The 18,355-nt window shown below is 42.8% G+C and overlaps 2 protein-coding genes across 10 annotated transcripts in view; one reads left to right on the top strand and one right to left on the bottom strand.

The window, feature by feature from the left end:
- The window catches only part of LOC145964523 (LIM domain only protein 3), a 70,624-nt gene that overhangs the window by 9,293 nt on the left and 42,976 nt on the right, over window positions 1–18,355 (bottom strand). For 5 of the 7 annotated variants that reach the window (XM_083087391.1, XM_083087389.1, XM_083087387.1 and 2 more), the window contains one exon: window positions 171–279. In XM_083087391.1, coding sequence (XP_082943517.1) covers window positions 171–256 — 86 coding nt within the window. In that variant the 5' untranslated portion in view covers window positions 257–279. Of the gene's footprint in view, window positions 1–170; window positions 280–580; window positions 697–11,900; window positions 12,250–18,355 lie in introns of those variants that run through there. The other 2 variants (XM_083087392.1, XM_083087385.1) reach the window with 2 other exon arrangements.
- Window positions 1–18,355, top strand: part of LOC145964525 (uncharacterized) — a 194,940-nt gene that overhangs the window by 137,312 nt on the left and 39,273 nt on the right. The window lies entirely within an intron of this gene.

The following is an 18,355-nucleotide window of genomic DNA, read 5'->3' as shown; positions in this document are numbered from 1 at the left end:
CGATAAAATGGCTAATCATTTTAATAATAAAAAAGCTATATAGGAAGATCGATATTTACATCTCCATTCGAACTTAAAATATTAATATCGTAGCAGTTATTAATAAAGTAAGAAACAGACGACAAATGCTTTCTTTAAGAATGCAGATTACACAAAGTGCCGATATTTACCTCTCTGTAATTGCTTTCGCGCAACCGGCGCAGACCTGCTGCGTCGAACCATTTTTATTCTCAGATTTGCTCACATCCATAGTCATCGTGATCTTGACTACGGCGCCGTCTGAAACATAAAAGTAAATCGAATCACTATAGCTGTATCTCTACATGTTCACGTCAGAAAATAGCGACAAAAAAAGCAATATTTCACATATTTTTTTTAATTTTGTTACATACGGAAGAGAATTAAAAAGAATACAATTATTAAATTTAAAATCTCGTGCTTGTCAAATTTATGATCTCGATACAGAGAAGAATAAAATCTTTAATAGTCTAAAATATTTGTATTTGTGCAACGAGAAAATTATGATGCGGCGTCATTTCGTAGCCCGAAATTTGATTTCTCGAATTAATGAGGATCTCACCCGTATATTCAGACTGTATCATATACATCCGCGCGTGTTTATAAGGGGCAACTTCGCGGACGGCTGGCGTGTCATGCACGCCGTATCCCGCGGTTATAAGCGTCTCCGGCGTCGTAAGTGGCTGACAGCACGCAATAATTAGCGCAGCTAATTGGAACCGTTCCTTGTGCTCATCCTCGCGCGTCCCAAACTCCAATAAGCAGCGACGCGCTGCGTCACGAGAGAACCACCGAAATCTTTCGCGAGAAAAAATGTTTTTTTTTTAATTTCTTTTCGTCTACCGACATTCGAAGCAGCGTCTTTCAATATTTAAATGTCGAAATTCTCACCGAAAATATATTCTTCTATAATGCCAATTATTTTCAACTCTTGAATTTCCTAATTAAAACAAAAATACATTACTTCATTTAAGCGTTTATATCTTTAAATTTTATACATTATGCCATTTAAAAATCTTAACGTTTTTGTATCTATAAAATTCCTTTTATCTTATTCTTCAAACACGAATTTATTATTCATAAAATTGATAGCAATAATACATATTAATTTTTAAATTGTCCAAAATCTTTCTTTTTTTCCTACTTTCTCCTTTCACACGCGAAAGATGAAGATTTTTCTGATTGATTTTTTTCATAAAAAAATTGTGGGTAACCAAATAGCCACTGCAAGCTCATTAAAAAGCACTCATATAAAAAATTATATTCGATTTGGATTTGCGCAAAAGTCACCATGAGCAAAAATGTAATCGCGAGGTTGCAGTTACGTTCTTACGAGGCGATTCGCGTAACACTTCCCAGGTAAACATCGCGGACAGGGGTAATGGCAGGGAGGGAAGGGGGAAGTGAGAGAAGTGGGCCGCCACCGCCGCCGTTCGGAACGACGACGAGCGGGCGGACGCGCGGCGGGAGCTTAATTAATTAGCCGGATACTTTGAGTAACAATCCATTATTACATACAAACATCCTCGGCCTCGGGGCCGAGCTGCAGCTTTATGCTGCTAATTGGCCTTCTCAAAGCCGGGAGAGACCCGGGCACGAGTTATAAACGCCACTCCTTCCCTCCCTGACTCCTCGCAGCTCGCAGCCACCGTACCGCACACCAAGTCCTCTCCTCCGCCACCCTGCTTTCCACTCCCGGTTCCAATTTTCTCTCTCGCTACCAATCCCCTTTTCTCTCTATCTCACCTCCCCTTCTTCATCTCCCCATCTCGTTATCTCGCTCCATCCTCTTCACCCCTTTCCTATCGCTGCATCACTTCACCCGCGTGCTCCGCAATACACGTAAAACGCATACAATCGCGCGGATACGCTCGCTCACATGCGCTAAGACAAAATGGATGAGAGAGGTGCAGGAGATGGGCGAAGGGGTGCGAGAGATGGTGGACGGAAAGAAAGAGCAAACGAGAGACGAAGAAGAAAGAAGGAGAGAAAGATATAAGCGGCAGGGAGGAAGGGAAGCTGGACGGATAGCGCTAATAACGCGCTCGTGACGCAAAAAAAAAGAAGTATAATTGCCAGCCCTCGTGGCAGGTATTTTTCAAATAGGACCCCGTTCGTTAATTGGAGGGCAAATTAAAGAGGCGCCGCCGAGGAAAAAAACATCATTCCCCCTTTCCCCCTTGTTGCCTCCCGCAGCGCGCCACCCACCCACGTCGGTATATCCAAGAGCGGCCTCGTGATTCGTCAAACGACTCGTACGCTCCGTTTTTGCTTGGTTCTAGCTTTTTTTAATGATTCTCCCTTATAGAGTCCGATTCATATTGCGATAAAATGGGAAAAAATACACGCACACACTGCAACGCGTCTTGTAAAAATAGCTAACGATGACGATTTTCAAGCTCTCTTCCCGGGAGAAAGCGTGGTAATGCTAATTGTGCGATCAATAACGGATCGAAATGAATGACCGATGGAATAGTTCGTCTGATGAATGAATTTGCGACTGAAAGAAGTTTACGCCTTCGTTACGCGCGCTTTGCAAACACCATAATTATGCACATATATTTGATCGCGATGGTTGTGCAGAGATACGATGAAAAAAAAAATGGGTGTTACTTTACCCTTTTGATTGGCAAATAGTGGATATTGAAATTGCCGATACTCGCGAGCAAATTAAAACTTCAATGCATGGATACCAAAATATCAAACAAAAATAGTCGGAAAAAAATTAATCATTCGCGTGGGTGAAAAATTTCGAGCCTGTTATGATACTGCGAAAATTCGCACATTGTACTTTGATAGAAAGTATTCGTTTATCGCAATTGTAATTTATCTAATTCATTTGTGAAAGCAAATAATTTATATAAAAGAAAATATACAAATATTCAACAAAATATTATGTTTAATAAATGGAAATTAATTCTTTTATTTTTTACTTTCGAAAGCGACGATAACTTATGCAACTGACAAAATTTTTTAGATAGAAATCAAAATTAAAAACTGCGAAAATCTTACATAAGAAAATAGACATTTGGACTACAATCTTTCTGCGATTGCTAATTAATATTCTATTAGGATATAATTCCGTTTGTCTCTGAGTGATTGGCCGCTCTGTACACAAGGATATATGAAATATTATATTATTCTTTTGTAGACTGACCAATGTCGTCAGTGCGAATGACGTCGAAATCGCTTATAAATTGATCGCTTATAAAATAAAATTGCGAAGGGCGAATTTTGCCAAACATATATAGCATCTTTTACTACTACCGATCTTATGGAAATTAGACACTTTATTGCGGTGTGATATTTTTGAATCCTCTCAAGAATTTTCAGAGATGTGGCTGTTTCATAATAAACATATATTACACTGAATAAAAATTTTATATGTTTTGTCGTAAATAAGAGACACTGATAAAATATTAATAACGTTCAAAAATCCTTGAAATAGTTATATTATCGCGTATAGTTGAGATATTCATTGTTTCATATTTGGGAATATTATTAGTAGCCACCGATTTTATTTCTTGACGAGAAAGTCTTGGAGAAATTCGATCGTTCGCTTCTGATATCGAATCACTTTCACGTCGCGTCGGTCGCGCTACGCTGTTCTCATATGCGAGATAACATAATCGTAAAATGGCAAACTGATTTCAAGCGTTATGGTTTTTCCGGGGTATGGAGCGACGCGGCGAACGGTCAGCCCCCAAATACGGGGCGAACTACGAGGAAACTGGCGATATTCGATCGTCGAATCAGCAACGGATACGACTTTTTATTCGGTCAATATAAGGAGCACCCTTGCGAGATTACGAAATTGCCCTAACAGCAATATAAGAAAAATCTACCCCCGCGCCAAGTCGTCCTCCTCACGTTTCCCCCCCGTCGTCCTCCCGGAGAGCCCGTCGGGGCGGACAGGGCCGCTAGGTGGTTTAATAAAAATGTCAAATATAAAGTAGCCGGTGGGGACGGACGTTTAGGAAATAAATAAATGTAAAAGAAAGTCTTTCCGTGGGACGAAAGAGATCGAGAGAGCGGGATGGACAAATATGTAGACGGATAGACGGACGAAGAAAAGCGACGATATGAAGAGAGAGGAAGAAGAAGGGAAGGAATGAAACTATCTCGGAAGAGGAACGGGAATATGGACTCGATATATTATTACGGTTAGAGGTCAGCGCGACGCATCCCCAGCTGACTCAAACTGTGAGCGACTGCACTCGCCGATTCAATCGGGAGCGTTTCTTGCGTCGGGATACTCTCGTATTGAAGATGCTCGATAAAATATGGTGCCTTCTCGTCGTAGCGCAATAGCACGCAGAGAAAAAGATATACAGAGAGAAAATCCGTTTATTAATACTCCTGGATTGGAAAATCTTTTAAGATAGGGAGAAGGATGAGAGGGCTGAAGAAGAGGCACGATTGCAATTTCGGGGTTTGATAATGAGGACCGCGGTCTCCGGACTGTATCATTATACTATGAAGTGGAGAGACTGCTAATTAGTCATTAGCGTAGGGAAAAAGATACCTTCAACCGCGTTGCTGTAGCTGCGGGACGAGGGGGCAAATCCTACCCGACGATGCTGCGGACGACGACGACGACAATGACGACGAAGACGACGATGAGGACGACGGTGGTAAGGATGGTGCACGGCAAACTTGCGCAAACAGGGTGTAGCTGCGCTGGCCTACGTCTAATTGGACCCTAGCGACGTAAGTTCCACTAATTGAGACCGGCCTGGTAACTATCAACACCGCTATACAAGGGTCCGTTCGTAAATTCTGAATGGACGAGCAGCGATAACGATACGGATATACTGCTCTTCGCTGATTGGGCGAACACGGGGAAACTGCGTCGCGGCGCTGGCTGCGAGCTATATGTATAGTCGTCGTCTCGGATGAGAGATAATTACAAGTTGTAAATTTACTATATTACTATGGTTAATGAGGGCGCGCGTAATTAGAACGAGTACTTGTTCCGCGCGCTGCGCATTTCGAACTATGTAATGGTCGATTAATTAATAGTTCGCTATGCGCGACTGGCCCTTAAACAACCATAGCTGAACCCACGCGATTTCTTGAGATACAAATACGTATTTATGATTATATATATAGAAAGAGAGAGAGAGATATCAGTACCGAATCTCGACATTGCAGCTTCTTTTTTCATCTTCTTCCACAAACGAAATGAATTGTTTTTAATTATTCTTCATTTTTCGGAGATTCGCAATTACGCGAAAATATAATGCGTCGAAGGAGAGCACGCCGAAATAAAGCCACAGAGGCATAAGTCCAAAGACGAGATGGAAATGTACGAGAGGGCAGAGCAAAACCAAATTTTAATTTCGCCTCTAACAAAGAGACGAGGTGCGGTGAGAGGGTGCGTTCTCCTCTAGAGTTCTTCAGGGTACCCACGGTATTCCATCCTTCAGGATCATTATATCGCCAATTAGAAGATAGCGGAGCACGGCGTCGCCTAACAAGCTTCCTGAGGGAAGGTGGGTGGCAGGAAAAGAAGGAGAAGGGAGGGGGAGAGAGAAAGGGCGAGGAGACAGACTTACTCTCGCGTCGTTATATGCGGCGACTATCACGGCACCGCGACGCCTCGCACCCTCTCTCTTTCCCGCCCTCTCTCTCTTCAGCATCGCTGCCATAAAATATTCACTGCAACCCGATGCTCCTGACCGGGCCGGCGCCGCTCTACGGTATAATTAAGACGCACGTGAGATCGTCTTGACGATGCCAATTGCGTTCGTTATGGGATAAGGGTGAGCCTCGGAGCGCGGCAGCTCGCAGGGGGGAGTTGTATATCGATCCGACTGCGAGAAACCGAAATGACAAAAGAACGAAATACGACGGTGGTCGAACGGACTCGATGGCATAAGATTTTTGCATTTAATACGATATATATTACTCGTAATATAATATAAAATTTATATATATATAATACTACATTTTTTATATTAAAAGATTTATCATGAAAAGTTATTCTTTCTTTATAATCACAATATATTCAGTTTTATTAAACGAATCCACCGATGCTTTGGATCAAAGAGGCTTTCATTATTAAGGAAATATTCATACAGATTTTGGATTTAGGCAGTGAATCATTTATCATGTATTTGTATGTACTCTTATCGATACAAGAGGACCGGTCAAGACAACTCGGCGAAACTTTCGATCGTTCCGCGCGATTATTCTTCTCCCCCCGGAAACAACACGAACGTATACAAAAGGAATCGCCGCGCAAAAGTCGTTTCGAAGTCTTCGCGAAGTAGAGAGCGAAATCGACGTAGCAGCGCGGTAGCGATACACTTTTCTCCGTAAGCAATATTCATAAATCACCCTTCAGACCGCTCTCCCTCGCCGCGCTTCAGCCTCCGCCCTCGCCCGTGTCTTCTCACCCCTCTTATATACGCTTAGAATATAAGTGCCAGTTTTTTTTTCACCGAAGGGATGCAGTGGAATCAACTCTCGTCCATCCCTTTCCCGCCCGATCAACTTCCTTCCACTCTCCCTCCCCGAAAGTCCGTGGACGGAAACCTTGGCGATGCGGGGGAGAGTTGGAAAAATGCGAAACCATGGACGAGAATCGAGTCACAGTCCCACCATGGTATAAGATTCGCTGAGGGGGAGGGAGGGTGGTCTCAGATTCTATTAAGATCTCAGTAAGTCTTGTTACACGGGGAGGCCACGCCGCAAATCTCGCAATAAAACAGCTACCGGTATAACACCGCCGATTCGAGGAGAGGGAAAGGGGGGTCGTCGTCGTCTACCAGCAGCCAAGTCGTCGCTATCCCGAGTGAGGAAGACGCCGTCGTCGGCGACGTCGCGCGTGTTCCTCGTACGTACTGAAACATCTCCACCCCTTTGCTCCCCCGCGGTGTGTTTCAAGGAGAGACGGGATTTATCTGCGGCACGTAGTATTCCGCAAGAGGAAAATCTCTGGTAATCCCCGAGCCCGAGACCGCAATTAGCTTTTTAGAATCGTTAACTCTCTAATGCGCTCTGTCCAATCTTCGCCTTATCTAAAAGCATCACACAATAAACTTTAGAATGGTCATTTGGTCGATGATAATTTTGCAAATATTTATATATTTTATATATGTGTGATTGGCAGTGGACATTTTTATTTCTCATTCATTTAATTTATGAATATCATTTTGGAATTTTGTGTTTTCCTGAGTAAACACACTTGTATGTTTTATGTTATATAAAAACTAATACAAATTTCTTAAAGAAAATTATATACATAGAATTTATATTTTTTAAGAATAGTTTTTGATCAAAAAATCATTAGTTCTAAACTTAATCGAACGATCACAAATATTGTATCATTATCGGGTAAAAGAGAGAATCAACGAAGGTTCAATAACCATCTTTCGTATTAAATTCTCACGTTTTCGTACTCTGTCTTCCACGGAATGCCGATTATGGACGGCCAACCTGAGTATTGCTTAGAGAAAGGAAGAGAGGATAAGAGAAAGAGAGAGAGAAAGGGAGAGAGGGAGAGAGAAACGAGCTAAGTGCGCCGATCGTGAGGAAGGATCGCGTTCTCCAGGCGAGGGTCCGAAATCAATCAAAACATTAATTGAAAGAGCCGAGAAGACAATAGAGCCGGCTCGGCTAAGGCGGTAGGTATGGATGGTCTTGATAATCGAAAGATATCCTGGCCAATAGCCGGTAACCGAGCTGGAGCACCAAGTTGGAAAAGGAACTTTTCTCCGCGCGGGCTTACTCTCTACGAGAAGAAAATTCGCGGCACGAAATCTTGGGGGAAGGGGTGGCAATGGAACAGAAAAAAGAAAACGAGATGAGAAAGAGACACGGAAAAAGAGAAGGGAAAAGGGTTGCGCGACGAAATGTCCGACGATAAAGTAAGGTTCTTTTTCTTCATCGAGTGACATTTCACCGTTGTAAATAACATCGTTTTGCGCGATACACACCGGCGAGAGATCGCTCGGAGGACTCGCGACAAATTCGATTATATGAATCAATACAAAGTCGATCCGGCGTTAGCTGGCTGCGCGCGGCGAGTTAATGAACGCGCTCTCTATTCAATTGTTGACCGGTATTATTAGTACGGCGAACGTTAGCGCTTTATTAATTAACAAATCGATTTCGGTCGGTAGCAAATGCTAATTATTCAACATCGCCCGGCATTCGACGCCGCTGCGAATGGTTCTTTAATGAGTGGAGCTAATTGTACATGAGGTGCTCTCAATAGCGTCGCGTCCAAGGAGCAACCATGAACGCCAATGAAACTTTTAACGATCGATAAAAGAATGTTGCGGAATTTGCGCCAGTGCCGTGATCGCGTTGTTTTCGTGCCCTCGGGTTATGATCGGAGAAAAATATCACGTAACTCGATAATTCCGTATTAATCTATCAATTTTACATCGTCTTCAAATTTTTCCTTCAGTTTGCTGCAAAGTTAAAACCTGTTTTGAAATGAAACAATGTACGATCTTTTGAAAATTATTTTGGAAAATCAGATTCAGTTTCGATTCTCAGCGTTCCTACCTCTCGTTTCGACGTACATTGTGCCGGATTGATGCGGTACTTCAAGGCAGCGTGTCCTAAGTATACAATCATATCTCTGTTTTGAGAAAAATCTCAGAAGGAAAAGGGCACCCAGGGCCGACGCCCAGAAGGACGCGGCACTGCCACCTGGCGGTCTGCCCAAAGACCCACGAGAAACTTCAATCGCCGTAAAAGCAACGCCTCCGACTTAAAGAACACGATAGAGAGAAGAGGACAGAATAAAAGCAAGATAGAGAGAGATAGAGAGGTAGGGAGAGAAGAGAGGGGAAGTAAAAGTTAGTAGCTCAGAGAGGCGAACAGAGATAGAGTCCGAGAGAGGTTGATGGGCCGGGGGTGGCGAGGATTGGGGGTGCGAAGGCGGGAGAAGGACAGGGCGCGATGGTCAGCTCGCGAGATACATGTTCGACGGTGCGGCCGACTTAAGAGGATTACATTTGATATTTCGATCGGGCAAAGTGGCTTTTTATTGGACATTCGCCGTGGAATTATCGCTGACTCGTGTCGAAAGGCATTACATGCGCCCCGGTGTTATTAAATTATAGCAGCGACTCGCTAGCACGCTATAATGTCCAGAAAACGGGAGAGCGCCGCTCGCGAGAAAGATCTGTTTTGGTGAAAGATACTACTTGTACTTCTATTATTTTCTAAATGTACCTGCCCTGCCTCCTCTTGAAGTTTATGAGTCGCATTATCACAAGTTTAAATTATTTGAAAATCAAATTATCTATATATTTTGTTACTATTATTTTATATACTGGATTACTTACTTAAATTTATTCTGGTTTTTATTATATACTTTTTTAATTTATTATTATTTCATCACCTTTTTCATACATTTCATTATCTTTTTAAATTATGAAATGTTTCATCTTACACGTCACATACATTCAAGCAATTAAAAACTGTGTTAATAATTTTGGCCCATTTTTCAAAAGAACACTCGTATCAAGAAGCGAAAATGACTCGGTTTATTTATACAGCAGCTAAGTACATACATACGCAAATAGCAGGGAAATTTTTCCAACCAATGGCAAAAGTAGCAGCTCAGTTTTGACTCAGCAACCGCGGTAATAAACCGGCGAAATAGCGGGGAAATAACGGCTAGGATATCCGTGGCGCTTCCTCTTTTAGCCCGCGAGGCTAATTAGCCGCAGCAATTTGTCGGTGCGAAACAAACGCCCGGTCGAAGGTCTCGCGCTCGCTCCAGCTCTCTCTCGATTTATCCGCGCCACGGGTGATCCGAGAGCGAGCTGCATCTATCTATCTCTCTCCTATCGGGAGCGAACTTCAAACGAAATAATTAAGTGATTCTCTTTAGCCGGCCGGCTAACGAGCCCGCCGCCGGTTGAAACTAGTGCCAATTATCGGCATTCAAACGGACGAGTACACGCGGGTGGCCGACAGTTGAGACGCTCTCTCGGCGGGACGTCGAGACGGCGTAGCAAGAGAAGGAAGAGGCGGAGGAGGAGAAGGAGAAAGGAAGAGGAGAGATCCAGAAGAGGTCGGATGATGAAGAAGAGACGGCCTTCGTGGAACACGATGGGATGCTGCTCGTCCAGACGGACAGTTAGCTTCATTATTTCGACTTTAACCGACGCCCGACGACATATGTGGAATAAAACGTGGTTACACGAGAAGGATACATCTGTATCTTATCTCCGATGATGAAGAGGAGGCGGAAAAAGATTAAAGATGATAATATTTCCAGTTTTCATTTTAACAAACGGATTTATCAAAATACTTATACTCGTTAAAAATATTTTTTTAATATCTTATCGACTTCGGATGTTTGACGCGTTCGATAATTCACTAATTAAACTTCTAATTAAATTTTCGTTAAGTAAATGGAAAGCGCAACGCGTCACGTCAATCTTATTAGCGATATATATTTTTTTAGGTAACACGAGATATTCCGTGGAAATGGTGGGATATTTAAATTTGCCTGGAGATAACGTAATAAGTATGAAAAGTAATTTTGTTTTAGGAATTTAAAAAATAAAGCGTTTACTCTGCTTTACTTTTTTTTTTAGCTCGAGGATAGAATCTTCATTGTATCCTAAATCGACTGTTTGCTTTCTTATATACAATATAGTAAGAGTATATTTGTAATTCGCTTATCTCATAATAGGCTTTGAAATAAATTCCGAGGGGCTATATAATAACGTGCCATTCCGATGAATCGCTTGCGAGATTGCACCTAGCGCTAATCTTCGTGAAAGCTTTGTCACGCGCTACAACCGGCTCGCTCTTGCATATTGGATGACGATATCTCGAAAACGATTCATACATAGTGCATTATGTTATCTCATGGCATCCGTCTGAAACTTCACTATAAGACGGTTCAATAAAGAGACGTGCCTTCATTGTCGTAAATGGATGGAATTTCCTCATCAAATTTAGATATAACAATTTCAGTTTTAGAACCAAGAATAATATAAAGAAATTTCCGCGCAAACTTCTCGCGTCGTAAAAAGAGCATATGTCATTTTAGATGGTGAAAAAAAAACACACACACACATTACACATATTCGGGGAATAAACAGAATTTTTGTATTAATGCTGAGAGAAAGATATACGATGTAAATAATACGATTTCTCGTTCAGGTCGTATTTTTTCTTTTTTTTTATTGCGGCCGGTTAATTAAACGGAGCAAAGATTGGCATCGGTTAATCGCATTCCCTCGCGTTAGTCGATAATCGCGCGTCGTTACAACGATTCGGAACAAAGGAATTACGAAGTAAAGGAGCAATGCGAATCATTTCTAAGGGTGCAGTTAATCCGCGTCGGTAACGGCAGCCCTACAACGGAATCGCCTTAAAACGCCACCGGTAATTGGAACAGACGTCGGTCGATGAGAGATGGGACGCTCGCGCGAGATGCAAGTGCAAGAAGGGGGTGAATGACTATACACAAGTATGCCAGCGCGTGCTTATCTGCCAAGTTAAAAAGCAAGACAGTTTATAATTAACGCGAGACTCTCACGCGACTTCTTTAGCAAATGCACGTTCATTTATACACCATCTATATACGCTGCGAGCTTATCGGCGTGCTTTATTTTCTTTAATGCTCTCTTTCTTTCTCGTTCTCTCTCTCTTTTATCCTGCATTCCGCATCTTACGTTTTCATAAAAGTATCTCGCACAGCTATTGCATTATACGAGATTTTCGAGATTGATATCGGTAAATGCAATCTATCACTGAACTGGATAATTATATTCCGATCCTTTGCACAGACTAATCAAATCTCGACGCGATCTCAAGTTCTCATCAAAGTCTCATTCTATTTCTCGGCCGTCCGTCTCGCGCGCGCTAATCTAATCGCGATCTGCAATCGCATTTACCTGGCAACAATCGCTGAGAAACGGCGAGGGCTTCGTGCTAGGGGCGGTCCTTCTACGCTTTTAAGCTCTCCGCGTCACGTGGCACTGCACAAGACGCACGAAACGATCACCATCAATCCCGATTCGCGCGCTCTCCTTCATCGATGACCGATTCGTTCTCGTTTTCTCGATCGACCGATTCACCCAAGACTTCCCTCTTGACCGAAACTTCACGAACAGTGTATCTTACAACCCTTTGAGGCGCGCGCAACCCTCGCAAATACGCGGGACGAAGCGTGCACGCGTCGCGCGATAGTTCCTTCCGCAAGTAGCATGAGACCGCCGGTTCGGCGGTCGGCTGTAAACTGCCGAGAGCCGCGTGCGGCCACGGCACGCCACCGAGAGTGATAAATCCCCACTATCCACCGGGCTAACCTCCCCGACATTCCCCGCCGTCGGTTTGCTATACTACCCTTTTGCGCTTTCCCCACTTTATCACAAATGCCACCACCAACGGCCAGCCCTTACATTACCCCTCGCACGCGCGTTTTCTCTCTCCTCAACCCTTCGCTCGCTCGCTCGCTCGCTCGCTCGCGCGCGTCGATTCTTCAACTGTCCGCGCTCTACCGCACAATTTAACCCCCGCGCGAGGCGGATCACGCCGGATGTACCCCGATTCGGGATAGCGGTCGCACTCCAGTCGATTAGGCGGCGCGTTTAGGAAGCGAGTTATGAGCTCTCGATTTCCAGCAACGACGACGAAGCGGACGCGGGGATGATGGAAGGGATGGGAAGAGAACGTGCCGCTACGATGCCACGAAGCGAAGACGACGGTGAACGCGAGGGGGATATCGATTATGGTCCGCGCGCTCCGGTGTTTGTTTCTTTTTAATTTCGCGCCTGTCGACGTCCCGCGGCGGGTAAGAATCGACTTTGTCCAGGACCCGATAAGGGGCGACGTGCGATCGCAATCAGGACCGAACGAGGGATTCAATTATCAGCGATTTATCATAATGAATGTGTAATAGATCGATAATTTATCGTGCCGATTTAATGGCAAATATAATGTAGAGGATATGAATGATTAAATGCGAAAAATAAAAAAGTCGATTATATTATTCATGGTTCTCCGTTATAGATGGGTCTCTTTCAATATCGATAACTTTAATATTATATACGATATTATTACGTAACATTATTATTAATACAGTAATGTGTAATCTGGTTTTATTTTATATATAGGTAGTTTTTATGCAATAAAATTAATCTAATATCAATCACGGAGAAAATGTAATGTTGTTAATCAATAATAATATAAATCTCCTATTTATTTTCTAAAGTACAATTTAAATTAATAAAACTATCAAAAAATTACTTGCCAAGATTAGTAAAAAAGTTCAATCAATTTATGGTTACTTAATTATTATGGTTAATAAAATGTTGCTTTGTTTTGGCAATTTTTTAATTTTTTGTAGATGACCGAAAAATAACGATATAAATTTCTAAAGATTAGTTATCTACTGGAAACATTTATAATGTTTTGATTCCGACAAAATATCAATTGGGAATAAAATTAAAACTAATAGCAAAACATATTAATATTTATTTAGTTATTTTTAATTTTGATATTGTTAAAATACACAACAATATTTATTATATATTCTAGAATCTAAATCTGTTTTGAGAAATAAATGTGTGAAAACACAAAATACAATATAAAAACATGCAATATATGCAATATAAATAATATATAAAACAAATAGCATATGAGAAATGATAGATGACAATGTTATCATAATTACAAATCGACGAATAGATTAACGGCAAAGTTCTCTTCTCCGCTTCCGTAAGATCCTTCTAAAGGACGATCACGCTCGTGAAATAGGTATGGAGGATTAACCTCCGATGTGGCGCGTCTCGCTCAACGGGATATCCCTAGAATCGCCCTTACGGATTTCACCCCACCGTTCCACCTACACGCGAGCCGACGCAGGGGTGGCAATCCCTACCGCGTGCTCGCAACCCCTACTCCGAGGACACGCGTCCGCCACCCCTACGAAGCCACACCTCCCATTACAAAAATTACACCGGTCGCTGATTTAGTGTTCTGCGCCGATTCACGGTGGCGCACGAGGGGGAGGAGGGACGCGGGGAGGAAAGGGGCAGGGGAAATTGAGGGAGGTGAGCAAGGAGCCGCGAGAGAGGGGCCGGGTAGAGACGTAAGTAATGAAAGGGTTGCCGCCGGCTTCGAGAATCACGGAATCATTCGCCAGATTAAATTAGAAAGGCTACGACCTTTTTTCCACTCCCATATACCGGACCGATGAAATGGATTAAGCCGTGCTTATCGTCGCCGCCATTGTCGATGGTCTCTTTTAATTATCGACTGATTTATGACATCAGGCCTATCACAACCACGGAAAGTCTAGGTTACCTCTCGGGAAGTAGCAGTGTTATCAGAAAAAAAAATGCCTCGCGATTTTATCCGGCTTCATGCCTATATTACTCTTCCCGTGTTAATCTCAGCGACATTATCAGAATAAATAGAGGCAGCTTCTATATTTTCAACGATACTCCCGTAAAAAATTCGATGTCTTATCCTGAATGGTCTAAAGAATAATAAGATAAAAGAATAATAAGTTTCAAGTCGACGTTTTCTCGAATTTTAAAATCCGACGTTTACGAGTTACGAGTTAATATTGTAAATTAAAGAGAGAGAGAGAGAGAGAGAGAGAGAGTGTGTGCATTGCGATAAGTTTCGAGAGAGTATAAATAGGTAATAAAACTTCATTTGCCAATTAATCTCAGATGCATTTTACTTTAACAGAAATTTAATTGGCGACTTAATTACCAAGTTATTGAATGTCATAAATTAAAAACGCACGTCGAGATATTTAATACTGAAAAGATTGAGAACTACGGAATAAAGAAAAAAGAAAACAACCTACACTTGATTCTCATTAAACAGATATCAACTCTAGAATCAATTCTGCAGAATCCATGGTTGACAGAGAGCGCACGATACCCTGTACAATACACTGTCGCAGATCCAAAATCGTTATACGATGTTCGATAATAGGTCTCCCACGAGTATCGCGAGACGCGCGTTTCCAAAGTCTACTATCCTCCGTACGAAGGAGAAAGCGAAATGCGAGAGAGCTCTGAAATTGCAAGAAGTCGGACAGAGACAGAGAAAAATGAGAGAGAGGAAGATACAGGCGGGAAAGGGGAAAATGGTATCGCGCGCGCGCATGTGTGTGTGTGTGTGTGTGTGTGTGTGTGTGTGTGTGTGTGTGTGTGTGTGTGTGTGTGTGTGTAAAACGAAGGGCAAGAGTGGAAAGGACGAGAGGAGGGGACGGAAGAGGGGAGTGGGGAGCGTACTAATCACTTCTACGGACTTTAATGGAGGTTTTCTGTACGCCGTCTACTTTGTCCACGACTTATACTACTTCGAACCCCGTTGGAGCTCGGCGTGGAGCATTTGATAGAAAAAGCGGGCGGAAAGTAGCGTTACGTGTATTAAACTAAGCGGCACTCTCTCTTTCTCTCTCTCTCGCTCTCGCTGACCGCCGCTCTCGCGATGCTCTTATTTCGCGAAAAAGCATTTAACGACGCGACGCGTCGCGCTAACGCAACGATAAATTCCGCGTTGAACTTGAAGAAGCGGCATACGTAAGATTTGTATGTGTGTATGTCACACAAATCTGTATAATAATAATAGGAACCATCTCCGAAAAGATCATCATTTCTCTCAATTTGGATTTATGCACGATAAAATATAGTCGATAAAAAAACTTTACAGTGTTAATATTAAATTATATCTTGTGATTGACTTCTCTGAAGTAATAATAGCCTACAAAATAATCTTGCGCATTTTATTCGAATTATCTTATCTTGCATGAAAGCTTCTCGAAACACTCGCGTACCCTGGAGGCTCGAAATATTCTAAAAAAATCCGACGCTCTCATCTGTCTCTCGCACCTGCGCGCGCGCAAATAACCACCGGGGGTTGCTGCGGATTTGGAATGACGCAGCCCGACAGCATCGACGCTCGCGCGGCACGGATACTAAGAGCTTTTCTGGAAGAGCAGGGCTCCATTAGCCGACTCGCCTGTCTTCTGAGTCCATTACAAGATGAGCCGCCATCCTCCCGAATGACCTTCCCCACCCGTCCGCCTTTCCAACTCCCTTACTGACACATCGCGATCTACACACGTTGCTCGTAGATACGCAAACTCGCTAGTAGTTTGCTCTCCTACACTCTCATTCCTCTATGTGTGTGTATGTGTATGTGTGTATATATATATACATCACGCCAGACCGTAAACACGATGCAATTTAAAAGATCAATCCTGTTCTTCGACATAAAAGATGGCTTCGCGTTCCTGAAGAGTCGACGAATGCGAACGAACATCGACCGCACTCAAATTTTGTACGGGATCATTTTTTTCTTTTTAAGCTCTCTACACGTATAAGCAATGCTTCCGCGAAAAAAAAATGTCTCTCTCTCTCTCTCTTATATCTAAAAATAATATACATGTCTTTTATAAATATTTATAATTTACGCCGGAAAATTGGAATTTATTTGCGTAAAATTTTAATTTCATTTCAATCACAATTTCAATCAAAATTAAAATCGTCAGTTTTCTCGACTCTTGTGCATATTATACGAATTGATTAGCTAGAAATATTTACTTTTTTGTACAAAAAGCGTTACAGACTATCTTATTATTCGTGAGTAACGGAATGTGCCGTTCGCGAAACACAGCGGACAGAATCTCTTTTCCTGACGCATTATTCGCAATAGAGTGCAGGCAAAAGCGAGAAGACAGAAAGAGAGAGGGAGAGGGAGAGGGAGAAAGTAGTCAAACGCAGCAGAGAGGAGAGATGCCATGCCAGATGTACTTAAACTAAGAGCGCCGCTCCGCCGCGGCGCGTCCCCTGATTTATTCACTCCGTGAAATTTTTACTCCCTCCGCACCGGGCCTTCGCGAGCCTTCGCTGCCCCAAACCGACATACGTCTTTGGAGTTGCTATGCGCACGAGGCACCACCACGGGCTATCCCGAGACTTTTCGGATAGCTTGCCGCGTCTCCCGAGGTACTCCTGAGAGCTGGCAGTACTTTTCGAATAAAGTAAAATCCGTTGAAATTCTATGTTTCTGCAAAATTGTTACGCTTCTGCCGTACTGACTACGACCTGTTTTGAATTACGAATTAATATTCGAACGTGTATCTCCGAAGATATTAAATTTATTCATGGTATTGGTTTCAGTACACGAAAGAAAAATTAATTCGAAAATATGATAAAATTGTTTTATAAGCTTCATGTTTTTCACGTAGAAAATCACTCTTATATCATAAGACACCTTGTGTGTGTATAGTCTGTTCTGTTTTATTTATTTCATTCTACGAAGAATATACAAGCGAAGAATAAGTGAAGAATAAACGAAAAACAAGCGAGTTCCCCAAAGAATAAGTATGACTGTTCAAATGTAAGCTCCGGTTCACAAATGCTCCGCGCAAACAGCAGCTAGTCTGTCCTTCCGGCAATCACTTACCGGCTAATGCATTACTTGCGAGAGTATACGAGCACTCACGCGATTACATACTCGCCAAGTATCTGCGTCGTGTCGTGGATTCTTAATCGCGGTATCATTGACGATGCGCGACTCCGAATCACGTGGACTCGTCAAGATCTCCAAAATGGATCAATCGCTCCGAAATATACAACGCTAATCTTTAGATCGATGAAATTTATCAAAAAAGGAGAAACGATATTCGAATGCACCTCGTCGAGAATCCCGAGTGCGAATCGCGAAACGCGGAATAATGGAGCGCGCATCGAGAATATTTGCGAGACAGTAATGAATAAATTGTTGAACGCGCGTCTGTACACACAGCGACGGCACCGAAAAGCCAGGCAGACAGACGGGCGGGCAAGCATGTGGGCGGATGGATATTGCTTAGCCCGCGAGACTAGAGGGAGAGAAACCCCTCTTTTCCTATATTATTCTCCCCCAACCCCTTCATTTCTCCCCAACCTCTTCAGATCACGTTCAGCGACTGAGCCGAGTGCCGCGCGAGCGTTCAAGTGCCGTAAATTCGGGTTACTTTGTTCCTTCCAGGCGCATCTATACAAACCTTTCGTCCCGTAACGGAAGAAGCGGAATAAAGAACAATGTCCCGTCAATTATAACGCAAATCCCCGATGTTCTCCTATTAATAATTCCTAATCGATCGCTCTTCGATTCGCAAAAGAGCGACGTCGAACGTCGTTAACGAAATCGGCGGAGTTGAATTCGACGCGATCGCGAAATCGATTATTTTGACGAGTCTGAATTTGCTTGACGCGATTATGAATTTCTGGATGAATCGATTATATTATTATTATAGTCGAAACGCGCAGCTAATATGATTCGTCTGTTCCCGACGCAGAATGTGCAGGATTATACGCACGCTCGAAGCCATCGGCAG

The sequence above is a fragment of the Camponotus vicinus genome, unplaced genomic scaffold, assembly GCF_025532165.1.
Source record: "Camponotus vicinus isolate PSW18456_S1 unplaced genomic scaffold, iyCamVici1.0 SCAF_13, whole genome shotgun sequence".
NCBI classification, from domain to species: domain Eukaryota; kingdom Metazoa; phylum Arthropoda; class Insecta; order Hymenoptera; family Formicidae; genus Camponotus; species Camponotus vicinus.
Note: the sequence above shows the minus strand (reverse complement) of the source record. Positions and strands in the feature narration are given on the sequence as shown.